The sequence below is a fragment of the Botrytis porri genome (assembly GCF_014898465.1).
Source record: "Botrytis porri strain MUCL 3234 chromosome Unknown BPOR_009, whole genome shotgun sequence".
Lineage (NCBI taxonomy): Eukaryota > Fungi > Ascomycota > Leotiomycetes > Helotiales > Sclerotiniaceae > Botrytis > Botrytis porri.
In genome coordinates this window covers 1,357,649-1,379,911 of record NW_024066083.1, presented here as the reverse complement: position 1 = coordinate 1,379,911, position 22,263 = coordinate 1,357,649, and the positions used below count along the sequence as shown (strand labels likewise).

The 22,263-nt window shown below is 43.3% G+C and overlaps 7 protein-coding genes across 7 annotated transcripts; 1 reads left to right on the top strand and 6 right to left on the bottom strand.

Moving 5' to 3' along the window:
- Positions 1 to 224: 224 nt before the first annotated feature.
- EAF01_007217 (uncharacterized protein) lies at positions 225 to 1,187 on the top strand (the record flags this gene model as incomplete). Its single annotated transcript, XM_038915472.1, has 2 exons — positions 225 to 501; positions 634 to 1,187. The coding sequence occupies 2 exons, from the start codon at positions 225 to 227 to the stop codon at positions 1,185 to 1,187; spliced, it is 831 nt and encodes a 276-aa protein (XP_038769110.1).
- A 731-nt stretch (positions 1,188 to 1,918) lies between these two features.
- On the bottom strand, positions 1,919 to 6,758 carry EAF01_007216 (uncharacterized protein; the record flags this gene model as incomplete). Its single annotated transcript, XM_038915471.1, has 2 exons — positions 1,919 to 2,164; positions 2,238 to 6,758. 2 exons carry the CDS (start codon positions 6,756 to 6,758, stop codon positions 1,919 to 1,921), a joined length of 4,767 nt encoding a protein of 1,588 aa, XP_038769109.1.
- Positions 6,759 to 7,684: 926 nt separating this feature from the next.
- EAF01_007215 (uncharacterized protein) lies at positions 7,685 to 8,867 on the bottom strand (the record flags this gene model as incomplete). The annotated part of the gene is made up of 4 exons (XM_038915470.1): positions 7,685 to 8,140; positions 8,279 to 8,456; positions 8,551 to 8,622; positions 8,833 to 8,867. The coding sequence occupies 4 exons, from the start codon at positions 8,865 to 8,867 to the stop codon at positions 7,685 to 7,687; spliced, it is 741 nt and encodes a 246-aa protein (XP_038769108.1).
- Positions 8,868 to 10,334: 1,467 nt separating this feature from the next.
- EAF01_007214 (uncharacterized protein) lies at positions 10,335 to 10,931 on the bottom strand (the record flags this gene model as incomplete). The annotated part of the gene is made up of 1 exon (XM_038915469.1): positions 10,335 to 10,931. The coding sequence occupies one exon, from the start codon at positions 10,929 to 10,931 to the stop codon at positions 10,335 to 10,337; it is 597 nt and encodes a 198-aa protein (XP_038769107.1).
- Positions 10,932 to 14,014: 3,083 nt separating this feature from the next.
- EAF01_007213 (uncharacterized protein) lies at positions 14,015 to 16,485 on the bottom strand (the record flags this gene model as incomplete). The annotated part of the gene is made up of 3 exons (XM_038915468.1): positions 14,015 to 15,586; positions 15,636 to 15,749; positions 15,802 to 16,485. 3 exons carry the CDS (start codon positions 16,483 to 16,485, stop codon positions 14,015 to 14,017), a joined length of 2,370 nt encoding a protein of 789 aa, XP_038769106.1.
- A 1,095-nt stretch (positions 16,486 to 17,580) lies between these two features.
- On the bottom strand, positions 17,581 to 19,139 carry EAF01_007212 (uncharacterized protein; the record flags this gene model as incomplete). Its single annotated transcript, XM_038915467.1, has 7 exons — positions 17,581 to 17,694; positions 17,749 to 18,228; positions 18,280 to 18,609; positions 18,669 to 18,748; positions 18,827 to 18,899; positions 18,999 to 19,046; positions 19,122 to 19,139. The coding sequence occupies 7 exons, from the start codon at positions 19,137 to 19,139 to the stop codon at positions 17,581 to 17,583; spliced, it is 1,143 nt and encodes a 380-aa protein (XP_038769105.1).
- A 1,466-nt stretch (positions 19,140 to 20,605) lies between these two features.
- EAF01_007211 (uncharacterized protein) lies at positions 20,606 to 22,051 on the bottom strand (the record flags this gene model as incomplete). The annotated part of the gene is made up of 1 exon (XM_038915466.1): positions 20,606 to 22,051. One exon carries the CDS (start codon positions 22,049 to 22,051, stop codon positions 20,606 to 20,608), a length of 1,446 nt encoding a protein of 481 aa, XP_038769104.1.
- Positions 22,052 to 22,263: the final 212 nt, after the last annotated feature.

Here is a 22,263-nt window from a genome sequence, read left to right as displayed (position 1 = left end):
CCACTAATTATAATGCCATTCGACCCCGCATTCTCACCCACCACAACAACAACGTCAAACAATTATATCAACTCGGGTTAATAGCTACTAATAACTAATATCCGCCATCTATTTAAACATTCAAATACCAAATCATTAATTCTCTCCCACCAAGTTTTTCCCACCTCACAAAACCAAAACAACACTCAAACCATCAACTCCTCTCACACCAAAAAAAAAAAAAAATGTCACCCTCTACCCCGCGCATTCTCCTCCTCGGCGGGCACGGTAAAGTTTCTCTCCTGCTCACTCCCAAAATCCTCTCTCGATCCTGGAACCTCATTTCCATGATCCGCAATCCGGAGCACAAGTCCGATATCCTAGCTGCCGCCTCTCGCGCCCCCAAAAGTAGCGCCGGAAATCTCGAGGTGCTCGTATCCAGCATAGAAGATGTGAAGAACGAGAGTGACGCGAAGGAGATTTTGGAAAAGGTGAAAGCTGATTGGGTTATTTGGTGTGCTGGTATGATTTTCTCCATTTCCCCTTTCTTATTCTTATTCTTATTCTTATTCTTGGGAAGGAAGGGTCGGAGAGTGCGATTGCGATTGCGATTGAAGAAATGAAATACTGACTAAAGCTATTGCGAATCACCAGGAGCCGGCGGCAAAGGCTCCAAAGACCGCACCTACGCCATCGATCAGAAAGCCTGTATCCACTTCATCCGGGCCTCTCTCTCTACTCCCTCCATCAGCAAATTTCTCCTCGTCTCTGCGCTCATATGCCGTCGCTCGCGAGCCCCATGGTGGAGCGAAGAAGATTGGACATATGTACAGAAAGTCAACACGGAAGTTCTTCCCGATTACTACAAAGCGAAGTTAGCGGCAGATCAAGCATTAGTCGTGTTGGGAGAGGAGAGAAAAGATATGATGTGGATAGATTTGAGGCCGGGGACGCTGAGTGATGAGGAGGAGACGGGGAAGGTGAGTTTGGGCAAGACCAGGGGACAGGGGAAGGTTACCAGAGGGGATGTGGCGGAGGTTGCGGTGAGATTGTTGGGGGAGGAGGGGGTCAAGAGCGGGTATTTTGATTTGTTGAATGGGGAGGGAGAGGTGGGGGAAGAGGTGGAGAGGGTGCTGAAGGAGGGGGTGGATTGTAGGGAGGGTGAGGAGTTTGAGGATTTGAGGGGAAGTGAGTTTTTGAAGCTATGAATAATATTTAGGTCTACGAAGGGATCAGGCAATAGTCACTATCTCGTCCTTGAAAATAGGCCATCTATTGGACTAAACCATCTGATAATTAAAATAGTATAATAAAAGTGTTCGTGACTTTGAAGTAAATGTTAATAAACCCCATCTTTTCTATTTTCTTCACACTCTTATGAACTTCTCCAAGCGAGATTCCATACTCCCACACGTCTTCATTTAACCTCTCAAAGAATACCAACCAATACAAAGCTATTAGATTCATACGGTATCTGGCATCAAGTACTAAGGTACTATTCCGGAAAGGTTATTTCAATTCCATCATAATATAATGCTCATTTCCATATAAACATGATAGATAGTAAAAAAGCCTCCTATTGTATATAAAGCTACTACAGCTACCTACGCAACTACCTGTGTTTATATAACATTATCAAAGAGAAAATTCTATTCCCATCCATCTCCATCTCATTGCACAAGCAAGCATTACACATTCAATAGCCCAGCTCCTTTGATATTTTCTCCCCCAGATAAAAAAACATCTACTACGCCCCAGCAAACAGTAGGCAAAATGGTATCATAGAATAAAGAAAGCAAACCAAAAGCACCCCATTAGCAATATACTCATTTCTTGCTTTTATACTCATCCTTATATCTTTCCTCTCCCCGAGATTCGCTCATCGCCAATCTCGCTGGACATTCTTTCCATTTCCTCCATTCCCCTCTCATCAACCCCTCTAATCCGCAATCCCCACCCCAAATTCCTCATACAGTTCCCCCACCCTCACACCCCTATTATCAGCAATCATACCCAGCAGTCCCTGTCCCACATCTTTGATATCATTATAATCATGCAACAACTTAATATGTCTCTTGACCGTTTGCTTCGCCGGTTTCTCCAATCCTTCCGTGATTTCCTGTATTTTCTCGCGCTTTTGCGCAATCTCGGCTTTGAGATTCGCATTGCGTGTTTGAATTGATGTCTATAGATAGAATCAGTTAATATATTGAGGAAGAAAAAGGAAATATGGTATCAAAGGGAGACTATAAACTTACAAGTTTCATCGCTTTGATCTCGGCTAAAAACGCATCTTGGCGTTGGGAGGAAGTGTTTGACGATGTGGACACCTGACTTCCGGATACTTTATCTTTAGTACCACCGGCGATAGATATCTTTTCATTAATAATGACATCTTGATCTGCAGGCTCTTCAGCTTTTGCAATCTGCTTCCCTTTGTTCTTGAGTAAGCTTGGCCTTCCCCTTTTCTTTTTTTCAATCACCGGCTCTTCTTGTCCATCAGCTTCTTCCTCATCAAAGTCCTCACTTTCAATGTTACGAAGCTCAACTTTGTCGGGTAATTGTTGTTCTTCCTCTGCAGAATCAGAATCGCTATTACTGATTCGCCTAGATTTGGCTGCGGAGGGTCGACCTCGTTTCTTCTTCTCTGATGCCGAAGGTTTTCCCTCAATCTGTGTATCCATCTGATTTGTCTCACCACTCTTAGCCCTAGCGCTCAATACCTCTGTCAAATCTTCTTCGCCAGATTTCATGTCTTCAGTACTGGCACCCAAGTCTTTAGTTCCAGATGGTCGGCCTCTCTTCCTTGGTTCTGGCTTAAATTTCTTGGGAGGCGACGATTCATTGAGCAGCGCATCTTCTTCCTCATCTGAGTCGACAATCTCAGTAGGGATATTCTTGCCACTACTAACAACATCATCTGACTTATTCTTTATGGTAGCACTCTCGGTATTCAAGCTAGAAGCTTTGCGGGCAGGTCGACCTTTTTTTCTCTTCTCGGGTGAAGTATTGACCGGCAGGCTTGCATCAGGTGCAGGTTCGTTGATATCGACATCCACAACTTTGTCGGAAGCTTTTGCGGCAGCATTGCTAGAACTCGCTTCGCCAGTTTCAATGATATCTTTGTTTACGGCACTGACACTAGAAGAGTTGTGATTGGAAGGTCTACCTCTTTTCCTTTTCTCTGGCGAAGAAATGACCACAACTGGTTGATCAACGCTTGCGGCTACGGTCTCTTGTGATACAATGTCCACCTGACTTGCTTCTGGAGGTTTAATGGACCCCTTGTTTGGAATAGTCACCGCGGAGACCTTGCGACTACCCTGTCTACCTCTCTTTTTCTTCTCTGGTGATGTATTGGCAAAAGTTTGCGGCTCATCAACGGATTGCGTCCTGGATACAGGCTTGCGGATACCAGCATCTGTAAGAGTATTCTTTGGGGTGATTGGAGTCTCTTCTGAAGCTTCGTCAATGGTTGTCTTTTTGGGACTTAGTCGAGACACCTTTCGGCTAGCAGGTCTTCCTCTCATCCTCTTCACTGGTGAGGAATCGAGATCAGCTAGTTCATCAGTGGAATTGACATCGCCTATAGACTCCTTAGCAATGCTTTCAAAGGTCCCTTCCGTTGCAATAATTTCAGAGCTATCATTGACAGCTTGGTTGACGTGTATTTTCTCAGGATTAAGTTCAGATAATTTTCGACCAGATCGACCTCTTTTTTTAGGTCGTACAGCCGAGCTTTCATCCGAATCATCAATTGCTTCCCCATCTGTAGTGTCTTGTACATTAAAATCACCGTGAGGCAATGGTGAAGTCTCGTATAACAACTCATCAGCGTCTGTATGTTCTGCTTCGATCCCAGAAGATTTACGTCCTGCAGGCCTTCCTCTCTTTCTCTTGACCGATGAAGATGGGATAGCAATATGCTTTTCAGTAGAGTTTCGACTAGGCGTAGCTTGTTCCGTTTCAATATCTATGGGAATGATCACTGAAACATTACTTGAATCATGTCTGGTAACTTCTTCAGTGTTAGTTGTCTTGAGACTCAAGCCGGAAGATTTTCTACTGGCTGGTCTTCCTCTCTTTTTCTTGACAGGTGAAGACGAATTGGTGGGTATTCCATCGACCGTATCGTTGATTTCGGATTCATCATGATTATCAACAATCTTGACTGAGGCTCTTGCTGTCAGGTCATCTGACTCATCCAATTTTTCGTCTGGCCCCTCAGAATACTTCTTCTCAGGAATCAAACCTGAAGACTTTCTACCCGCCGGTCTTCCTTTTCTCTTCTCTTCTTGCGTGATATGAAGAGGAGAGTTTGCAGCTGGCTCATCTGTCGATTTGTGACCGATATTCAAATGTATAGTCTCTTCATCCATCAAAGCCGTCTTCATCTCAAGATCGTCACCATCATTCGTGACGGTAGGCAAGATAGAAGTTGTTCTCCCCGATGGCCTTCCGCGTTTTCTCTTCTTAGGTGTAGGGCTACTTGGATACAACTTGTCTTCTGGGGGTCTTCTGGGAGATGAATGTGGATTGGCTGGATTGTTGATGAAAGTGGCTTCGTAGCCTTCCGGTACATCCATAGCTGCTTTATCATCTTCTATGGCAAGCTCATCAGCAGATAACAAGGAGGTCTTCCTACTAGATGGTCGTCCTCGCTTTTTCTTCTCGGGTGCGGGGCTATTCGGAGAGAAATCATCACCTGTGGCATCTGTAGAAGCTGTATGTTTCGTTGCTTCCTCTGATTTGTTGACAAGCTCATCGGCAGATGATGTAGAAATTTTCCTAGTAGATGGCCTGCCTCGTTTCTTTTTCTCGGCCGCATGACTAGTAACACTGAGGATTTTCTCGTCCTCCGCGCTCAATGGCTTATTTGAATCAGCCTCGACAAGCACTTCTTTACTCTCAATACTTTCTTCGTCAGCTTGACGATTGGCCATTTTAAATCTTCTTATTCCTGGTGGTCGACCCCTCTTATTTGTTGGTTTCTGAGGTGATGTCTGAGTAGAGAGCGGGTGAAGATCCATGTCATCTTCGTCGGATCTAGAATCTTCCTCCACTTTCCCGGCAGAACCAATCGGTACACGCCCAACCGACTTTTCAATTTGTTTTGAATCATCTATACCATTCTGTGGAGTTTCAGATTCCATCATTTCTAGTTCTTTGAGATTTTTCTTTGGGTCTATGGAGCTTGTAGCACATTCTCTCCCAAACGAGCTCAGAAGGTCTTCGGCTTCGGCTTCGGCTTCCGTATTCTCATTTTTTTCTCTGACCACCGCATCGACTCCTATAGCCATTTCCACATTCTTTCCATATTTCACCGAGCTATCGAATGTATTCCTATTATGACTGAGTTTTTGCGGAGAATGTTGACTTGGCTCTGTGATCGCATCACTATCCGGAATTTCTACTTGTCTTGGCTGTACTGGAGCTTTCAATCTGGGAAGTGAAGGCAATTCAACATCATCCAAGCTGTCATCCTCCACAGGTAGTTGATTAGGAATTCCAAGATCTTGAATATGCGTGAGATTTGACAGACTCTCCATATTCGCGGAATTCATGATACTCTCATCTATTGACGGGACTCCTCTAGAAAAATTGTCTCCGGGTGCGGATTTGGCAGGTGAATGTTCCATAATAGATATCGAGCTTGGCTTCCCTTCAAGGCTCCTTAAATCTTCATTACTCAGGCAGCCGCTGGTAATGCTTTCAGCACCAATATCTTCGTTTCCAGAATGTGCGTCTTTGTTGACAATCATTTCAGTCTCGACAGCCGTTTCGGAACAAGTGATGTTCGAAGTTGGAAAATTGTCACGAATTCCTCCGATTTGATTGTTCTCTCCATCAATAGGCTTATCAATTACAGGCGCAGCTCCCATCTCAGTAATGGCTTCTTCCGAGTTCAAGATGTCATCGCCCCCCTCCGACGCAATATTCTCGCTGCCTAAGCCCGAATCCTTGATCTTATCATCTGACTTTTGGTAGATTTGTTCTTCAAAAGACTTGTTTCCCCCGAAAGGATCGACATCCGCGATGAGACTAGAGTCAATTGTCATTTCAGTAGTTGTTGTGATTGACTCTGAAGTATTCTTACGAGTTTCCTCGAGTAGAGCTGATTCATCAACTTTGACCAATTCTTGATTGCCAATCTCGGCCCCAGGGAATTCCGGAGTGCTTTTATCACCAGCTAGATTCATCTCTTTGTCTTCTTGCTCATCTGCTGTATCATCGCCTTTTTGCAAAATCACCCCACTCTCTTCCTTGTACGGCTCAACATCTTCCGTAACCATTCTTTGCTTTTGAGCCACGTGAGCGTTTGTGTTCAACCCTTCCTCCGTAGGTAGATTTGAGGCTGCTTCATCATCACATCGAGAGCTCACATCGACATCTCCACTACTGGTTTTCGATATGGATACAGCCTGATCATCGCATTGGAGCAAAATCATTTGGCGCGATCCCTCATCAACATCGTCAATGCCAATTTCTGACACCGATCCATTTTTCCCAATCACAACCTCATCATCAGCCGGCCCATCATACTGTGTTAACCCCATACTTTGTGATCCCCCCTGACCCACCTCACCAACCCCTCCCATCCGACCAACATCTCTTGTCGTCTCATTCATCTTTTCTCCGTTCTCAACGCTCACTTGCGTTCGAATCACACTATCCTCTTCATCCTCCAGCTCCATACTTTCGGCCTCCCTAAACCGCTGCCAATCCCACTGTTCAATAAAATCCATCCCCAAATCCGTCTCTGACACGCCCCCATCCATTTTTATCCCTCAGTCTGTTTATTTCTAGTCCCTCTCCCTCTCCCTCGTCCTTTCTTTTCTTCTCACGGTATAAAATATCCTTTCCTTCACCAACAAACTTTGTCCCGTGGCGATGATGATATTTGCACTTTCAATCAACCTTTTTGCTAAAACATCATTGAAAGATTCCAGAGGGACTTCTGAATCAAAAAATTAAACACGAAAATATGGTAAGAAAAACAAATTTCGAAAAAGGTAAAAGTAAAGTAAAGGTGAACTTTCTTTTCGAAAAGAGCAAACGCGTTGATATCACCTGCGCCGCGCACGGACTTATAAAACACGAAGAAAGCGGGTTGGTCACGTGCCACTTCTCAGAATTCTGCATCCGAGTCGAAGGGTCCAGATCGAATCCAGTTAAGGAATTCATAGGGTATCGGAGAGGTCCAGAGAAATCAGATTGAACTACCACTCGCTCACGGCTATTTGTCACAACAATTCTTGTATGGACACTATTTGCAATTCTTCAAAGCTATATTGATGCACTGTTTTATTGAAAAGTACATACATGGACTGACAGGCTGGAATATTGGTCTAGCAATTCACCCCAACGAAATCTCGTCTGCTAGAGGAAGATGGCCCACTGCGCTCAAGAATGAGATCATATATCAATATAGCCGTTTAAATAGAGTTGCAGGTCCAATTTCACCGCTTGAGGATCATGCAAATCTGCAAGCCAGAACTTTAGCATGGGGAGGGAAAAGCTCCATTTAGGGCCATCAAACGACCAGTTTACCCTATCTATCATATCTCAGCAGTGGGAGAGATTGCTCCCTTGCTAGCAAATACCCCATGGCATCTATTAAACATTGTCAGAGGGAAGTGAAGCCACAAGACTGAAGTCTTAGATCCTCCGAAATTCGTCATATACACATCTACTACCAAAGAACTTAATAGAAACTCTCCACCATGGTATCCTTGTTCTTTCCAGCAATATCACTCGGGCCTTGTCCCTCACCCAGCCTGAATACACTCTCGACCACACTTAATTCTGTAGCCGTAGTATCCAATCCAGTAACGGCCATCCAGTCATTGACAACCATACCTGCACCGACTACACTGCTACCTCTGTTTACACTACCGGCAACCAATGGAACTTGTAATAACGAAGATAATTCATCTTGATCTTGAATACTGGTTTTTGGATGGACGATACCACCTTGGTTGGAAAGTGCCATGTAGGATCCGACAAGGACATTGTCGGCAATGGTTTGACGGAAAACTTCAACACCGAGAACATCGGCAATAATTTCTTCGGTTTCGCGCTCAAGATCTGGATGGACAAGGGCGACATGATCGTTTGATACTATGACATTTCCAAGAGCTGAGAGTCTCTCTTCTATTCTCTGTTTGGTAGTTTGTTAGTATTTGGAGAATGAATTAGAGCCTTGAAGCAGTGAAGCCAAGCTTATTTCAAATATCGCAAAGCTCAAAACCTGTCGCAAAGCCCTTCAATCACCCAGAATAATAGAAAAGTAACCCACCTGTATCTTAACGCTGTCCGGTAAACTATTTCTCAAATGTTGCAACTCCTGATCTGTTGTGCTCGTTGGTACCAGAAGTCCCTTCTTGTTACCTGCGGTCAAACGTCCAATAATACGAGTTCCTGCGATGGTGGCATGGCAAATTGGGATAACATCTTGGAGTTCTGCTTCGAATACACTTTTTGTTCGCCTCATTAGTTTTTGCTCAACCACCAAGAGAAGACTGGAATGCGCCAGACATCCAAAGTATAAAAGCGTGAGGATACACATACCTGTAGAAATTCTCACTGGCGCCAACAGCAACCAAAGCATATGAGTTTGTCAATGTAGCAAAGACACCGACTCTGATAGATTCAAATTGTCAGCAACCTATCCAATATTCGAAATTCTTCGTGATTGATATCCATTCTCTCTCCCTCGGCATATTGCCAGTTCAAACTCATCATTCCAACACCCATCATATCAATTGTGCCACCCATGGTGGGGTACTCGTCCCTCACTCCAATTCATCATATCATCCATCGAGGAGGGGTAAGGCAGGCAGGCAAACTTACTCATTCGAGTTCTCAAACTGCGCACGAACGGCCATATTTAAATTATTTGCGAAAGTGTGATCTTGAGTATCTGGTATTATTTCTGGTAGGATTTTCTAATCAAAAAAAGTGAAAGAATTGATTGATTGTTGCGGTTTGTAGATAATTATCAATTTGAATGAAGATTTTCGAAGTTCTCTGCAGTGGATTTATCAGGAAAATCAGCAAACCCTTTCTCGATAGCAATTGTACGCTAGCAGGGATTGCATGTGGGATGACTCTTATAAATGCGCTAAAATCTACCAAATTTACTAGAAACAGTTAAAATGCTTTTCGACTCATTTTTGCTCAGAGTGAAGTACGAGTGAGGGATGAAGAGTGAAGTGTGAAGTGTGAAGTGTGAAGTGTGAAGTGTGGCAAATATAATATCACAATTGTTATTGGATACCTAGCTGTCTAGTACCTCGCATGTAATTTGATGATCTCGAAGCATTATTTATATACGCAGCTGGGCACTCTGTGATTGGTTGAATTCAATTGATGTAGTACTCGCGCTGAGTCACAGGGCCAGGTGTACTGTGGTGTGGCTCAAGCCTACCTACCTGAGCCTACCTAGCCTAGCTACTCGAATAGTCCTGCTCTCAGTATATAGACTGTTACCATTGTATCACGTGGCGTATTTCACTCCATTCCCATCATTGAAAAGTACCGGTGGTGTCATACTTTTAATTCAAACACTTTGGATTTCGTCGAGACGACTAGAGTGGTGTTAGAAGATACCTACTTACAGGCAGGCTACAGCACAGCTTATGAAGTAAACATCACAACACCACAACTGGGATAAGTCCGTCCTGAATCCTGACCGAGCTTTGAAAGGGAAAACACTATCAGAATGAACACTAAGTGGTTTCGTTTGTGATACTTGGGTGGTGATGATTTGACCCATAAACCCCTGGGCTGGCTTGTTATATAAATCATTATGGTGGGATCAGAGTGAGGTTCAAAGATACTAGGTATATGCCAATTCATCACCATTGACCAAGCTCAAATTTAAGTGCCTCTGAGATGAAGGAAACCTGACATGAGCTTCTACAATTCCAATTGAAGGCGATCATACCATGAAGTCTCAAGGGGAGCACAATACCAGTATCCAGTAATCAAAATCTGGTCTTTCATTCATCATTACGACTTTGGTGAGAAAAGTAGAAGCCAAAAGTTTTGCAACTACTAGAAAGTATATGAAAGTCCACCCATCTCTGGGAGAGCTATTCAATTATCTTAGAGGCAGTCAAGCGCAATATCCTCATGCGCGCTCAATTCAATGTATCAAAGCTCAAAAAACATCCCTTTTATTCCTATTCTTGCGAATTCACACAAGTATACCACTTGCATTTCTCGTCTTTTCATCAAACTCGAAATGATGCCCTTCAACCACCTGCTCATCTTCGTGCAATCACCCCACCTACAAGAGTAAAAATAATTGACCATGTCCATATTTTCTAATTTTGTTTGGATCCAGTTTGCTAATGCGGCCGCCACCAACTGTCATTCGGTATGTAGCTCATAACCGGCTTGGGGACTCTGTTACGTCCTTGAAATCCAAACATGTATCGTGAGTTTTCCTCTTCAAAAGTCTCATAGCCTGGTCCATCCGCATTTTTCCATTGAAACCTCACATCCTTTCCAGTTTCCTCCTCGGCTTTCAACAAATCAAGCTTTTCCCTTTCGTATTGTAACCTATCGCCTGAATAGTAAGCCGCAGGATCGTACTCAACGACGGGGATACTTTTTGCTCCCTCAAGTCCCGGACAGTTCTCTCCAAGACAATAGCCCTTCCTCAGTTGTGTCTCCACCCGTGTCAGAATGTGATAACAACAAACAAATGGGTCCCATTGTTGAGGCCTCCAACTTCTACAGCGGCTTACTATTCTAGTGATGCAATATCCCGTATGTTGAGCATGTTCTGGTCCAACCCTCATGGGAGTCTCGGCGTTTAATTGTGAGCAGGTCTCCCAAGTTATCGTTCCGTCATTACAATGATCACCCGCAGGCGACATTTCTGGGACTTCATAGAGAATCCGAACGGCGGGAAATGCCCATTTCCTTTGATAACTCTCCATTGTTTCCCAAGCGCAGGACGCTCCGTGATTATGGCGATGGGGGTTCGATAAATAATTTTGATAATGAAGATGTTGTCCATAGTCGATATTCTGCACAGCCTTTACAGGAAAGTTAGCAGAAGATCTCGTAGGTTGTTTGACAAGAGACTATTTACCATGATTACAGATGCTATAACGAACAAGGGGCTTTCTTTTTTAATGTATTCGTTCTGGCAATACTCTGCGTACAAAGCAATAAGGATTGAATTGATAGTAAGTGAACATTCAGATGTATAAATGCAAAACAGTTAATCGCCAAAGATTTCATTTCCTTTTGGATACGTTGGAGAGTCAGGTATTTATTCACGGAAAACAATCTATTCCTCATAGAGCTAACGCTGTTTACTCTTTCCTGATCATAGATTAACTAGGTAGGTACAATACTTCGCTCTATCTCTTTCTCGACTTATATTCCTATAGACAATAATTTCGGGGCATTATATCACTACACCCTAGCTTTCGCAAATTTTTGAAAAGAGGGAAGATATTCAAGTTACTTCTGTCAATCATTTGTTCCAAATTCATTGTCCGTACCCAAATGAAATTGAGTAATTATTCATGAAATCTGCACACTCTTGAAACTCTATCAAATCCAGAGTCTCCACGAATGGTAACAATTTCCATAATCCTATCCATTCTTGCCTTTCAATCTTCACCACATGCTCAACTCTCATTAAACAATTCCCGGAACAAAAGGTGTACATCCCACGGAAGAAAAGTCTTTCCCAGTTCACACCTCTCCCAAGCAGTCGACACATCAGAATCAGATATCCATTTATGATCCTCCCTAGCCCACTTTACAATCTGGCATCTTGACATCTCGAAACATCATGTTGTAATATCCCAAGGTTCCCACAAGTCCCTTCAATCCTTCCGATTCCTCACTTGGATTTCCCGCCTCAGACTTCAGTACTGGTCAAAATCCAATGACATTAATCAAAGCCCCAGAGTGCGTTCGCATGCGCAACTCCCAGAAGCGCTAGCTTCATGCAGCAAAGGAATCAACGACCTTCTGGTCAGTTTTGTAGTATGAACATCATTTTGTAAGTAAAGCTCCTACGCTGCTATTCGGGGATCAGAAATTAGATGTTAAGATCAATTTCCTAGCTTAGTCGCATATCTGAATCTTATGGAGGGGAATTTTCATATCCAGGAAGTCATATGTAAAAACAAAATAAACAATTCAAAAACACATGCATGCAGATGTCTCTAATAACTAACATCTTTACATCCATTCAACCCCTGATATGTATGGATTCCATACTGTAGTAGAGGATTCAATATTATCAGACCATTTATCTACTTGCCAACAGTTAAAATGAAGTCTAGATGATTATTTTGATAAGATGTTTTGATGAATAAAAATATAGAGTATTCCAATATATCTTCACTTAACTATTCTGGAATGAGATCATATCACTTTGACCCTAATAAACGAGAGAATCGAAAAAAGGGTATTAAATCATGATACCTAGTACGAGTTGAAGAAAGGCAAAGAAAGCAAAGCAAAGAAAGCAAGAAAGAAAGCAAGAAAATTCAAAAAGAAAATTCAACACCCACCAACCAATATACTTGAAAATCATTTATCAACACATCTACACCAAACATCCCCAACATCCCCACAATCATAACCACAAGACCAACAAATCTCATCTCATCTCATCACATCTCATCCCATCTCTCCCACCATTAAAAAACCCTTCCCACAATATCAACCATTACATCTCCACCCCCAATATTTACTACAATATAATACTCACATAGCAACCCTTACATCCTCCCCTCAACCCCTCAGCCCCTCAACCCCTCAACCCCCAAATCCAAATCCAAATCCAGATCCCCATGACATAAAATCAAATCAGCGCACATCAATCCTGCCAGTCCGAATCGCCTACTCGATATCATCATGATATAGAATATGATAATAATCCACTCATCAAATTCCACGTATTCATCACGTATAGTGTTTTCTCCATCCCATCCCATCCATTCTACTCTGTTTATGCGAATAGATATCGATATCGATATCCATCTCAATCTCAATCTCAATCAACGTGAAGCGAAACGAAAATAGAAATTCAAAATCTAATTGAATTCAAGATAAACCAACCAACCAACCAACCAACCAACCCATTACCCAAAGAAAAAAGGGGGGGGGTGGGGGGAAGTTCCCCTCCCTTTGCACAGTTCCTATGCTATACAGAATAACACATCTCATAATTCCATAAGCCGAATTCCTAGTACCTCGCTCCCCCGCCCCCCCCTAATCCCCTCCCCCCATCCCCCTCAAGCACACCCCCCCCAAACCAAGCTCTCAGAATCCAATCTCCAAACTCCCATTTCTCATCTTCCTTTCCCATCTCCTATCTCCAATCAACTTCCACCTTCACACATAAAAACATGCACATCCATATTCACATTCACATTCACATTCCCATCAACAAATCCTATATAAATCCCTCCCTCTCTCCTCCTTTTCAAAATCTCAAAATCTAAAATTTCCAAGAAAGAAAAAGAAAAACAAAAAGCTTCCATTTTCTACTCTACCTACTTCTACTGTAATAGAAACACCAAATCCCTCAGTTCCCATATCCATCCTCCCCACCACTTCTTCCACCCCCTATCTCCTCATCAAAAACTCCCCCATTCCAAAAGACTCAAACCCCCGCCCAAATTGCTTTTATAACTGCACTACACCCCATTCCCTAAAATTCAAAATTATTTCATTACCGACCAATCCGATGGATTCCGATTTCTTAACTCTCGAGATAAACTCATGAAAAATATATAACTATTAACAGGACTCTCAAATCCGAACTTTACACCTATTTCAATTTGGAAGCAAAAAAACGATGAAATTGTTTGACTTTTTGATACAGAGGATGAAAAAATTATAATGAAAAAATGCACCACTGTACAAAACGCTCATGGATTTTCAAATGAAGTGAAATGGAAGCGCGTGATATGAGTGAGAACTCAAAACTGTATATCCAAGATCACGCAAATTATTCTCTTTTGGACAAGCTTTTCGGCATTTCATCATATCAAGGTCCCCTTCCCGAACTATTTCCATACCCTGTCCCATTTACAAATGGATTAAATCCATTACTTCGCGGCACAGGTAATGAAGGAGGCGGCACACGTCTTTGTGGTTGTGGTGGTGCAGGAAGAATCTCTTTATATTTATTATGTGGACCACCTTGAGCTTGAGGAGGACCAGCATATTGAAAGAATTGCGTTTGTTGCTGAAGTGGTTGAGGAGGGGGAAGAGTCATAGGTAAAGGTGGTGGAAGAGTCATATGTGGTGGTGGAGGTACAAATGCTGGAGGTTGTCTATAAAATTCCGGTTGGGAAAAAGTGTATTGGATTTGTTGCATTGGCCTTGGAGCTGGAATCATTGGTTGCGGTAATCCCCCACGAGGTAGAGACGCCCCATGAAATTCGGCTGCATTGGCGAGGATATCTAAAGTTTTGTTGTTATAAGTTCTGACTGGAGACCGACGTAAATGAGGAGAATATCCAGTATCACGAACTGGATCATAACCTTGCGTTCTTTGTGCAGGCGCAGGTGTTCCAGGTATCGAAGTTGGAGGAGCTGTTGACGTTGCTCTAATTGAGGATGCTGTTGGAGGAACAGGCTTATTTAAGACATTTACCGCCTCCGATACAGCTTCCATCAAATCGTCGCTAATCTTGCCAATGATTTGAGGTTCGACCTTTTGCTCGATCGGACGAAGGATAGGATCACGAAGTCCAATCGCTTCTAATGATTCAGCCATCTTGAGCTGGTCGCCAAGATCAGCAAATTCCCTTTCGGTATGTGCCATCCATGCGGATCGGGAAGTCTCAAATCTTGGCTTGAGTGATTCTTCATCTTGAGTTTCGACGACGAAGACAACAGGTTTGGTCTCTGCTACAGGCTTACTCCAATCACTCCTTGTGGTAAGTGTTGGATTTATAGATCCCTTCACAGGTAAACCCAAAGTCGGGTGTAATTTATGAGTCTCGACTATTGTCTGATCCAAGTCTTCTGGTCGATTGTTCGTAGAATGATGATTTCTCACCCACGGATCATAATGAAAAGTCTTTGGTTGCGGAGAAGGATCCATTCCAATAAACGTAGGAAGATCATTCTTGTTGTACTTTTTGTAATAGTGATGACGGATACCTATTTCATCTGGATCGAAAGTAAATGGAGGTTCGACCACGATGCGATTATTTGGTGGATCGCCATTCCTAGGCCTTGCTTTATTAGGTATGTAAACTCCAAACTTATCAGTTTCGAGCTCATCTGCATCTTCTTGTTCGGTCAACTCGGCTGGGGTGGGAGCTGCAGAATCTCCATCCACAGTAGTGGCAAGAGATAATGAAGTCGCGGGTTGATACAAAGCCGTTTTCTTGGGCGCAACTTCACCGTCATCCGGCATCATGACATCCAAAGGTTTGAATGGGGATGCAGGTAACTTTGTGGATTTCTTTCCACGGCCGCCCCGCTTTTTTCCTTTCTCTTTCTCCGCTTCAGCAGCAAGCTGTGCAGCACGACCACCATTGACCCACGCATCAGCAGGATGAACAAAAGTGTTTTCAGGAATTCTTTTGATATGTGAATGATTAAACTGGCAAACGTTAATGGGCGTTGGTATACAATATGTCTCCTTGACTTACATTATGCTGAGAAGGACTATCTGCACCCGATCGAATTTCCATTTGTTGATATTCTTCAATAAGTCTTCTTTTGATCATTAAATCATACTTCTCCTGAATCAATTCTACTCGTGTCTATACACGCGTTAAAAAGGTTTATAATCATAACAACTAAAGAATGACATACCTCATAGACCCCTCTAGTGTAATCCTCTCCAAACTGCCTCTGCTTCTCTGCATATTCCAATTGAATCCTACGTTGCTCTTTCAACAGCGCAACTCTCTCTTCATATCTCTCAGCCAATTGATCCATCACAATCTGATATTCGGGCAACGTCTCATGGTACTTGGGATCTTCACTCATAGCCTGTAAAGATTTATCTGAGATGACATCCAGGGCGACCCTCTGCAACAGCGCCACCTGTTTATACTGAGTTTTCAGCAATTGTTTCCGATGATACAAACTCTGTATCCTCGCATTACTTGATTTTTTCACTCGATGGCCACCTCTTCCACGAGTAGCTTTTCCGCCCGCCACACCCGCCAGAATCTCTACACCTCCCGCCCTGGCAACGGGGATTTTCGCATTACCAGTTCTCCCAACTCTCCCTCCACCACGAATTCGACCGCGTCCACGACCCCTCCCGCGAAATCCGCCTCGAAGAGGTATGTGGGCATCGAGATCAAGATTTTCAGAGTCCATTGAACATTGAGCCAAGACGGGGTCAGCTGACGTGGAGGAAGGTGAAGATAATGGAGAAGAAGGTGGAAGATCCAGTGATGTTCGTGATTTTTTTGAAAGGGGTGGTGAATTGGGTTCTAATTCTGACGATTTACGCTTCGAGCGCGTGGAATATGTAGGGGGTTCCATGTTGAATCTTGAAATTGTTGGCTTGTTAAAGTAAAGTAATATGATGGATTGATGAATGGGTGGATGGAGCTTGGAAAAGTCGGAGAGTAGAGGTTAGTAGTAGTAGTATGTCTAGGATTAAATCCCTAGTACCTTTTTTTTTTCCACTCTGGAAATATAAAGGGTGAAGTTGTTTTCGAGACACGATTTGACTTTCACTACCTATATCAATGAATGATTTCTCCAACAAGAGATGAGATGACGATGCTCGTGAAAGAACGAAGGAACTGATGTTGTTGTAGGAATATCAATTGAAGTATGTATGTCTTATTGTTGTACGCCCATCCCATTAACCCATCTGCAAAAAATGCATGGATCAACAATTAAAAATGCAATGCGAGCAGTCGAGTAACATCTTGCCCTTTTTCCCTTCTTCTGATTGGTGGACCCGCATAAAGTTTACCGTACTCTCAAACACCACCCTCGAAGGACGCGGCAAGCAAAGTGAGCACAAGAAAAAGGATCGGCGGTTAGCGCTTGGAGAGGGTGAATGCAAGTACATAGATAGGGACGTATGTCAGGGTGGTAAATTGACGATGGGATATGAGAAGGATTAAAAGCTACATACGAGTATACATGAACAGATCTACCCCTCCTATGCGTTTGATGGATATAAACCCAGCTGCATCACCTCAACCTAGATTAGCCCTCTCAAAACAAAAGATTAAGAATCAGTATACATTGCTGTAAACATTGTTGTCAACATTGATTTTCTCGTTAATTAATCCATCCATTCGCTGTACCCTATCTAGATAGAGTAAAGTTCTCATGGTAATAAACTACGTTACATTGTTGCTATGTCATTGGAGAATTATGCAACGTAGGTATATCGTTGGTTACAATCCACTGCCGTCCAATTTGTATGGGAGAAAATAGACTGCCTGCCTCCTACTACCACTTAATTTCCGCCCCACCCCTTCCCTTACATCTCCCCCCATTCTCCGGTATTACCACACGTAAATGGAAAGGCTCATTCGTCGTCATTCATTCGCTCAATGAGAAGGGAGTAAAATAGAAAAAAGTTAACCCGAGACGCGAGAATCAAAGAAACAAAATCTATTCCTCATCCTCAGGTTGCTCGAAAAGGAAGTTGGCAGCCAATTCTTCATTCTTGTCGCATGCAAAATAGGCTTGGATGGCTTGCTCTCTATTGAAACCGAGACGACATAACTACCGATTGTTAGTGGGAACAAAAAGCAAACAGAAAGGATGGGTGTTTCTTACTCTCTCAATAGCATCACGCTCATCTGGCGTCACCTCGATGGCCTGAGCTCCTGGTGGAAGTGGCGCATCATCATCGGCATTTTCACTCAAAAGTTGTAAAAATTGCTCCGGATGTTGACTGATCAAAGTGGCCAATTGTGGGTTACCAGCCCCAACTTGCTGGAGGATTGGCTCAAGCATCTGAGGTTGTTGTTGAACAACTTGTCGCAGTTGTTGGAATTGAGGATTGTTTCGGAGGAAATCGAGGTTACCGAGTCCACCAGCTGCAGCTCCAGCTCCGGCACCTGCCAAAAGATCGGCTCCAGCTCCAGCTCGTCCACGAGCAGCACCACCCCGATTACCAGCATTTGCAGCAGCTGCTTGGAAAAGATCGACTGGGTCATCCTCGCCACCAGCAGCGGGAGGAGATGAAGCTTGACCAGCGGCGGGTGCAGCTGGTGTAGCTTGTCGTTGTTCTTGCAAAAGATTTTCTGGGATTCCCTAGAAAAATGTTAGTAATTGTCATCACTTTTTGACCTAAGATAAACCTACATTCAATAAATATTCGATGGCGCGTTCGGAGTTGTAAAAGGCAGCACGCATGGCTGCTTCGATCTGTGATCTCTCGAAACCCATACTTTCCATCTCAGCAATTTGTGCTGAGCGCTCAGCTCCCATAGCAAGACCAGTAGTTTCATTTGATGGCGTGGCTTGAGCAGCTGGGATCGAGGCACCAGCAGGAGATGGTGTTGCTGGGACAGCGGTATTTGGAGTACTTGAAGAATGCGCAGGCGCGGCAGGTGGAGCGGGGGTAGCAGCCGTCGCTGGAGCGGGAGTTGATGGAGCTTTAGGCGCAGATGACGCAGCTGGTGCAGCCTTGGGCTATCTCAAGTGTTAGAAAAATGGGGAGAAGATTGTTGGGACAATTAGTGGATATTTACCTTTGTGATCATGCAAACGATGAATCCCTTCTCCTCGATGTGATAGGACTCTAGAGTATTCGCATCTTGTAAGATTTTGCCTGAAATTTTTGTTAGTCAAATGTGCGCCAACAGTCTCTGACCAGTCATAAACATCTGCGGCCGAATGCAGAACATACCAGAATAGATCAACTTTTGTTGCGACGCCTCCCATCCCTTCTCCTTGAAGATCTTCTCCTTGACATCAGAGACCTGTGTGATGTGCGTTAGCTATTATTCGAATGATAGATGACGCTGCGATGAAGGTAGGGTAGAATGATGTCGAAAATCGAAAAGATTTTGGTAACGTACAAGCTCAGTAGGTTCAGCCTCGAGGACGAATTTCTGCTGCTTTAAATCCTGAGTGCGACCAACGGTAATTAGTATCATGGACTGATGGAGTGGTTGATGTTAAAAGGACAAGTAGTTACATACCTTGAAAGTCAACTTCATATTGGCGACTTTTGGAAATGCGACTGTGGTGATGAGAGAGAGAGAGAGAGAGAGAGCCGTGAGACTTTTACAGATGTTGTAAAAGAGGGTACCAAGTATGTTGTTGGAAGTGACGATGAACAAACAATAGGCAGGTAGATTTTGATGTTGAAAAAGTTGTAAGGTAGAGTAATGAAGTTGAAGTTGGGAAGCTGAAGGTTGGAGTTGAAGTTGGAGTTGGAGTTGGAGTTGGAGTTGGAGTTGGAGTTGGAGTTGGAGTTGAAGTTAGTTTACTTCTTGATAGAAAGAAGTTTGGAAGGTTAATGAAAAGGTTATCGTTAGTAGGGTAGTGAGGTAGTTGGTAGTAGTTACCTACTGTATGAACTCCCAAATCGCTTTGCACACGGACCAGGTGTAGTGGCGTGAAGGGAACGCTAAGCCAGGCTACCATCAGTCGTACATCATCTATCACGTACGGATGAACTCTGAGTGAAGTATTCGATTCTTTGGAGCCCAAGGCGATACGTTTACAATCCATCCATCCATCCATCCATCAATCAATCAATCCATCAATCAATCCCTATTATTCACTAATACAAACACAAAGACGTTTCAATGGTTTCTGCATACCTACCTGCAGCTTGGATCATCGTTCCTTCTCATTCATATTCTATTCATTCATTGCCTACCTGGATAATAATAACTATACCTTACAATTATTATGTGTACCTACATACAGATCTTCACATAGGTAAACCTATCACTACGACTTCATCCCCAATAATCAATCAATCAATCAATCAAACGTCAACGGCAGCTCAGGCAAAAACAACAAAAAGCAAAATCTTACATAATCATCTCTAGTTCTCTTACGAGTGCGGGGTTGAACCTCTTCTTTCAGCCTCGCCTTGGCCAATTTAGATCAACTCCAACAGATCTTACTCATTGATTACTCATGATCAATTCAGTACACCGTAATTGATATTCCTGTGATGGCACTTTAATCAAGATCAACATCATGTATCTATCTCCAGAAGCATATATTGATTATTGAGCTATCACTTGAAAAGATTCCCCATATCAATCATCTTTATTGCTATCACTATTGCTATCACTACCACTGCCATCACATCTCTCTTTTATATTCACCATCAAGAACACTTGGTCAAGGTCACAACCAACCACACACACAAACATTCACTACAAAAGACCAAACTCCACTTCGATTTCTTTCAAAATCGTTCATCTATTTCGTTAAAATTTAAGGTATACCTATCTAACTTCAAAAATTTAACGCCGCGCTAATACATCAAATGGTATCGGTTTCGTCATGACATTCCATTCCATATCCACCTTGATTGAGTGAAGAAATTCGTTCAGCTTATAGCCTGTTTTCCATTCCCTCTATGGACTCTTTTCTCTCTCTTCTTTCTATTTCTTCCCACATCAAACATTATTTGGAATACCCTCTCCCGGTATCACAATGCTTAATACTCTGTCGTATCCGATTTTCCTACTTTACTCAACGACATGGCCTTTTTGCGATTGTATTCGGACATGCTGGTCCGTGGTCCAGCTCCTAATATCCATTCCGGAATGGGTGGTGTCAGGCTACGCTCCCCTTCGACTTCTTCGGAAATTCCCATATCCTCCTGTTCTATCGCTCGTCGGATGCTATCCAAGCTAGGGTTATGCATAAGTGGAGGTAAACTCTCGCTTCTTAATCGATTTATTGAACGGATACTGTGAACATCCGACAAGGTAATCGATCCAGCTCCTGGAGCGGCGGTTATGATGGTTTCGGCAGTTGCCGCAGGTGCTGGACTAGGGGAGTCGGATCTAAATAAAGGATGGATGTTTTCTTCCCTTGTGCCTTCAGGGCTCATCCCCCCTTGCCTCGCTCGATAGAGTGATCTCTCACTCCTGATACTCGCAGCTGGACTATAACTTCGACTTCGTGTTGGCCTGGGGGGTTCAAGATCTAATGGGAACCCCGGACTAGGACTTCTGCTGCCAGTCGGACTAGCGGGAATTGTTTCGAGAAATCTTAGAGGACTAGGCGAAGCTGATTCAATGACCTGTCTAGATTGCGCATCTACACCAGATGTGTTCCATGAGTCGAAGTCGTCCTCGGTTCTGTCAGTCGTTTCGCGATAAGTCGAGTCGATGGAAGATTGTCGGAAATTATAACTACGCTGGCTGTTGGAATGAATAAGTCGAGTCTTCGAAGTGATTGGGCGTACAACATGAGAAATCGATGATCGGAATGAGCCCATCGAACGTTTTGGATCTGATCCTGATCGAGATCGTCCGCTATTTGACCATTGAGTCTTGGATTCTATCGAGCCATTTCTTCCATATTCGGATCCGTCGTTGAGGCTCTGGGTTTGTGTCCTCTTCTGCATTTCCGAAGAGATGTGTGCTTCTGATTCGGTAACATATGGCTGAATCTGTTGATGAAAGTCTTTCCTTTGAATTACAACTAAACAAATGAGAAATACGGCTTGCGAAGCCAACGATATTGCCCAGATAACAAGACCACCCATCGTCATCGATTGCGCTGGGGATGAAATAATTATCTCAGGAAGTAGAGACAAATCTTGTCTCATTAAGCACAATGATAGTGCTGTAGCGATTGCTGATAACCCGGTGAATATGGAGGTGAGTCCGGCAAAAAGATATATTCTCAGTCGTCCATTTCCACGATCTTGAATGTGGTTTTGATACTTGATTTGTCTTATTACCAGTAGCACAAGTAATGCTTCTGTGACAACTCCAAGACCTGTCGCGACGTAGGATGATACACTTGCTTTGTTCGACGTGCTGTTTCTCGAGATGGTGGCTGAGAAGATGATATTAAATATAAGCATGACAGTCTCACTTGCCAATGCTATAAAGCCTAAACTCAACGGTAATGCTTTCGAGGTCGACATGATGTCTGTTACTGAATGAGTGAAGCCGTGGCGTTACTGAAATGATAGCATACGTAGTATGACTGATCTCAAGTGCGGCAACGAAGAGTATAAAACCGTCGGAAAGATGGCGATGGAAAGCGATGTTCGGAAGGCAATGTCGAAATTAATGATATAAACGGATGTCAAGACGCACAACTTTTACAGATATGACTACTTCTCAGTACAGAATG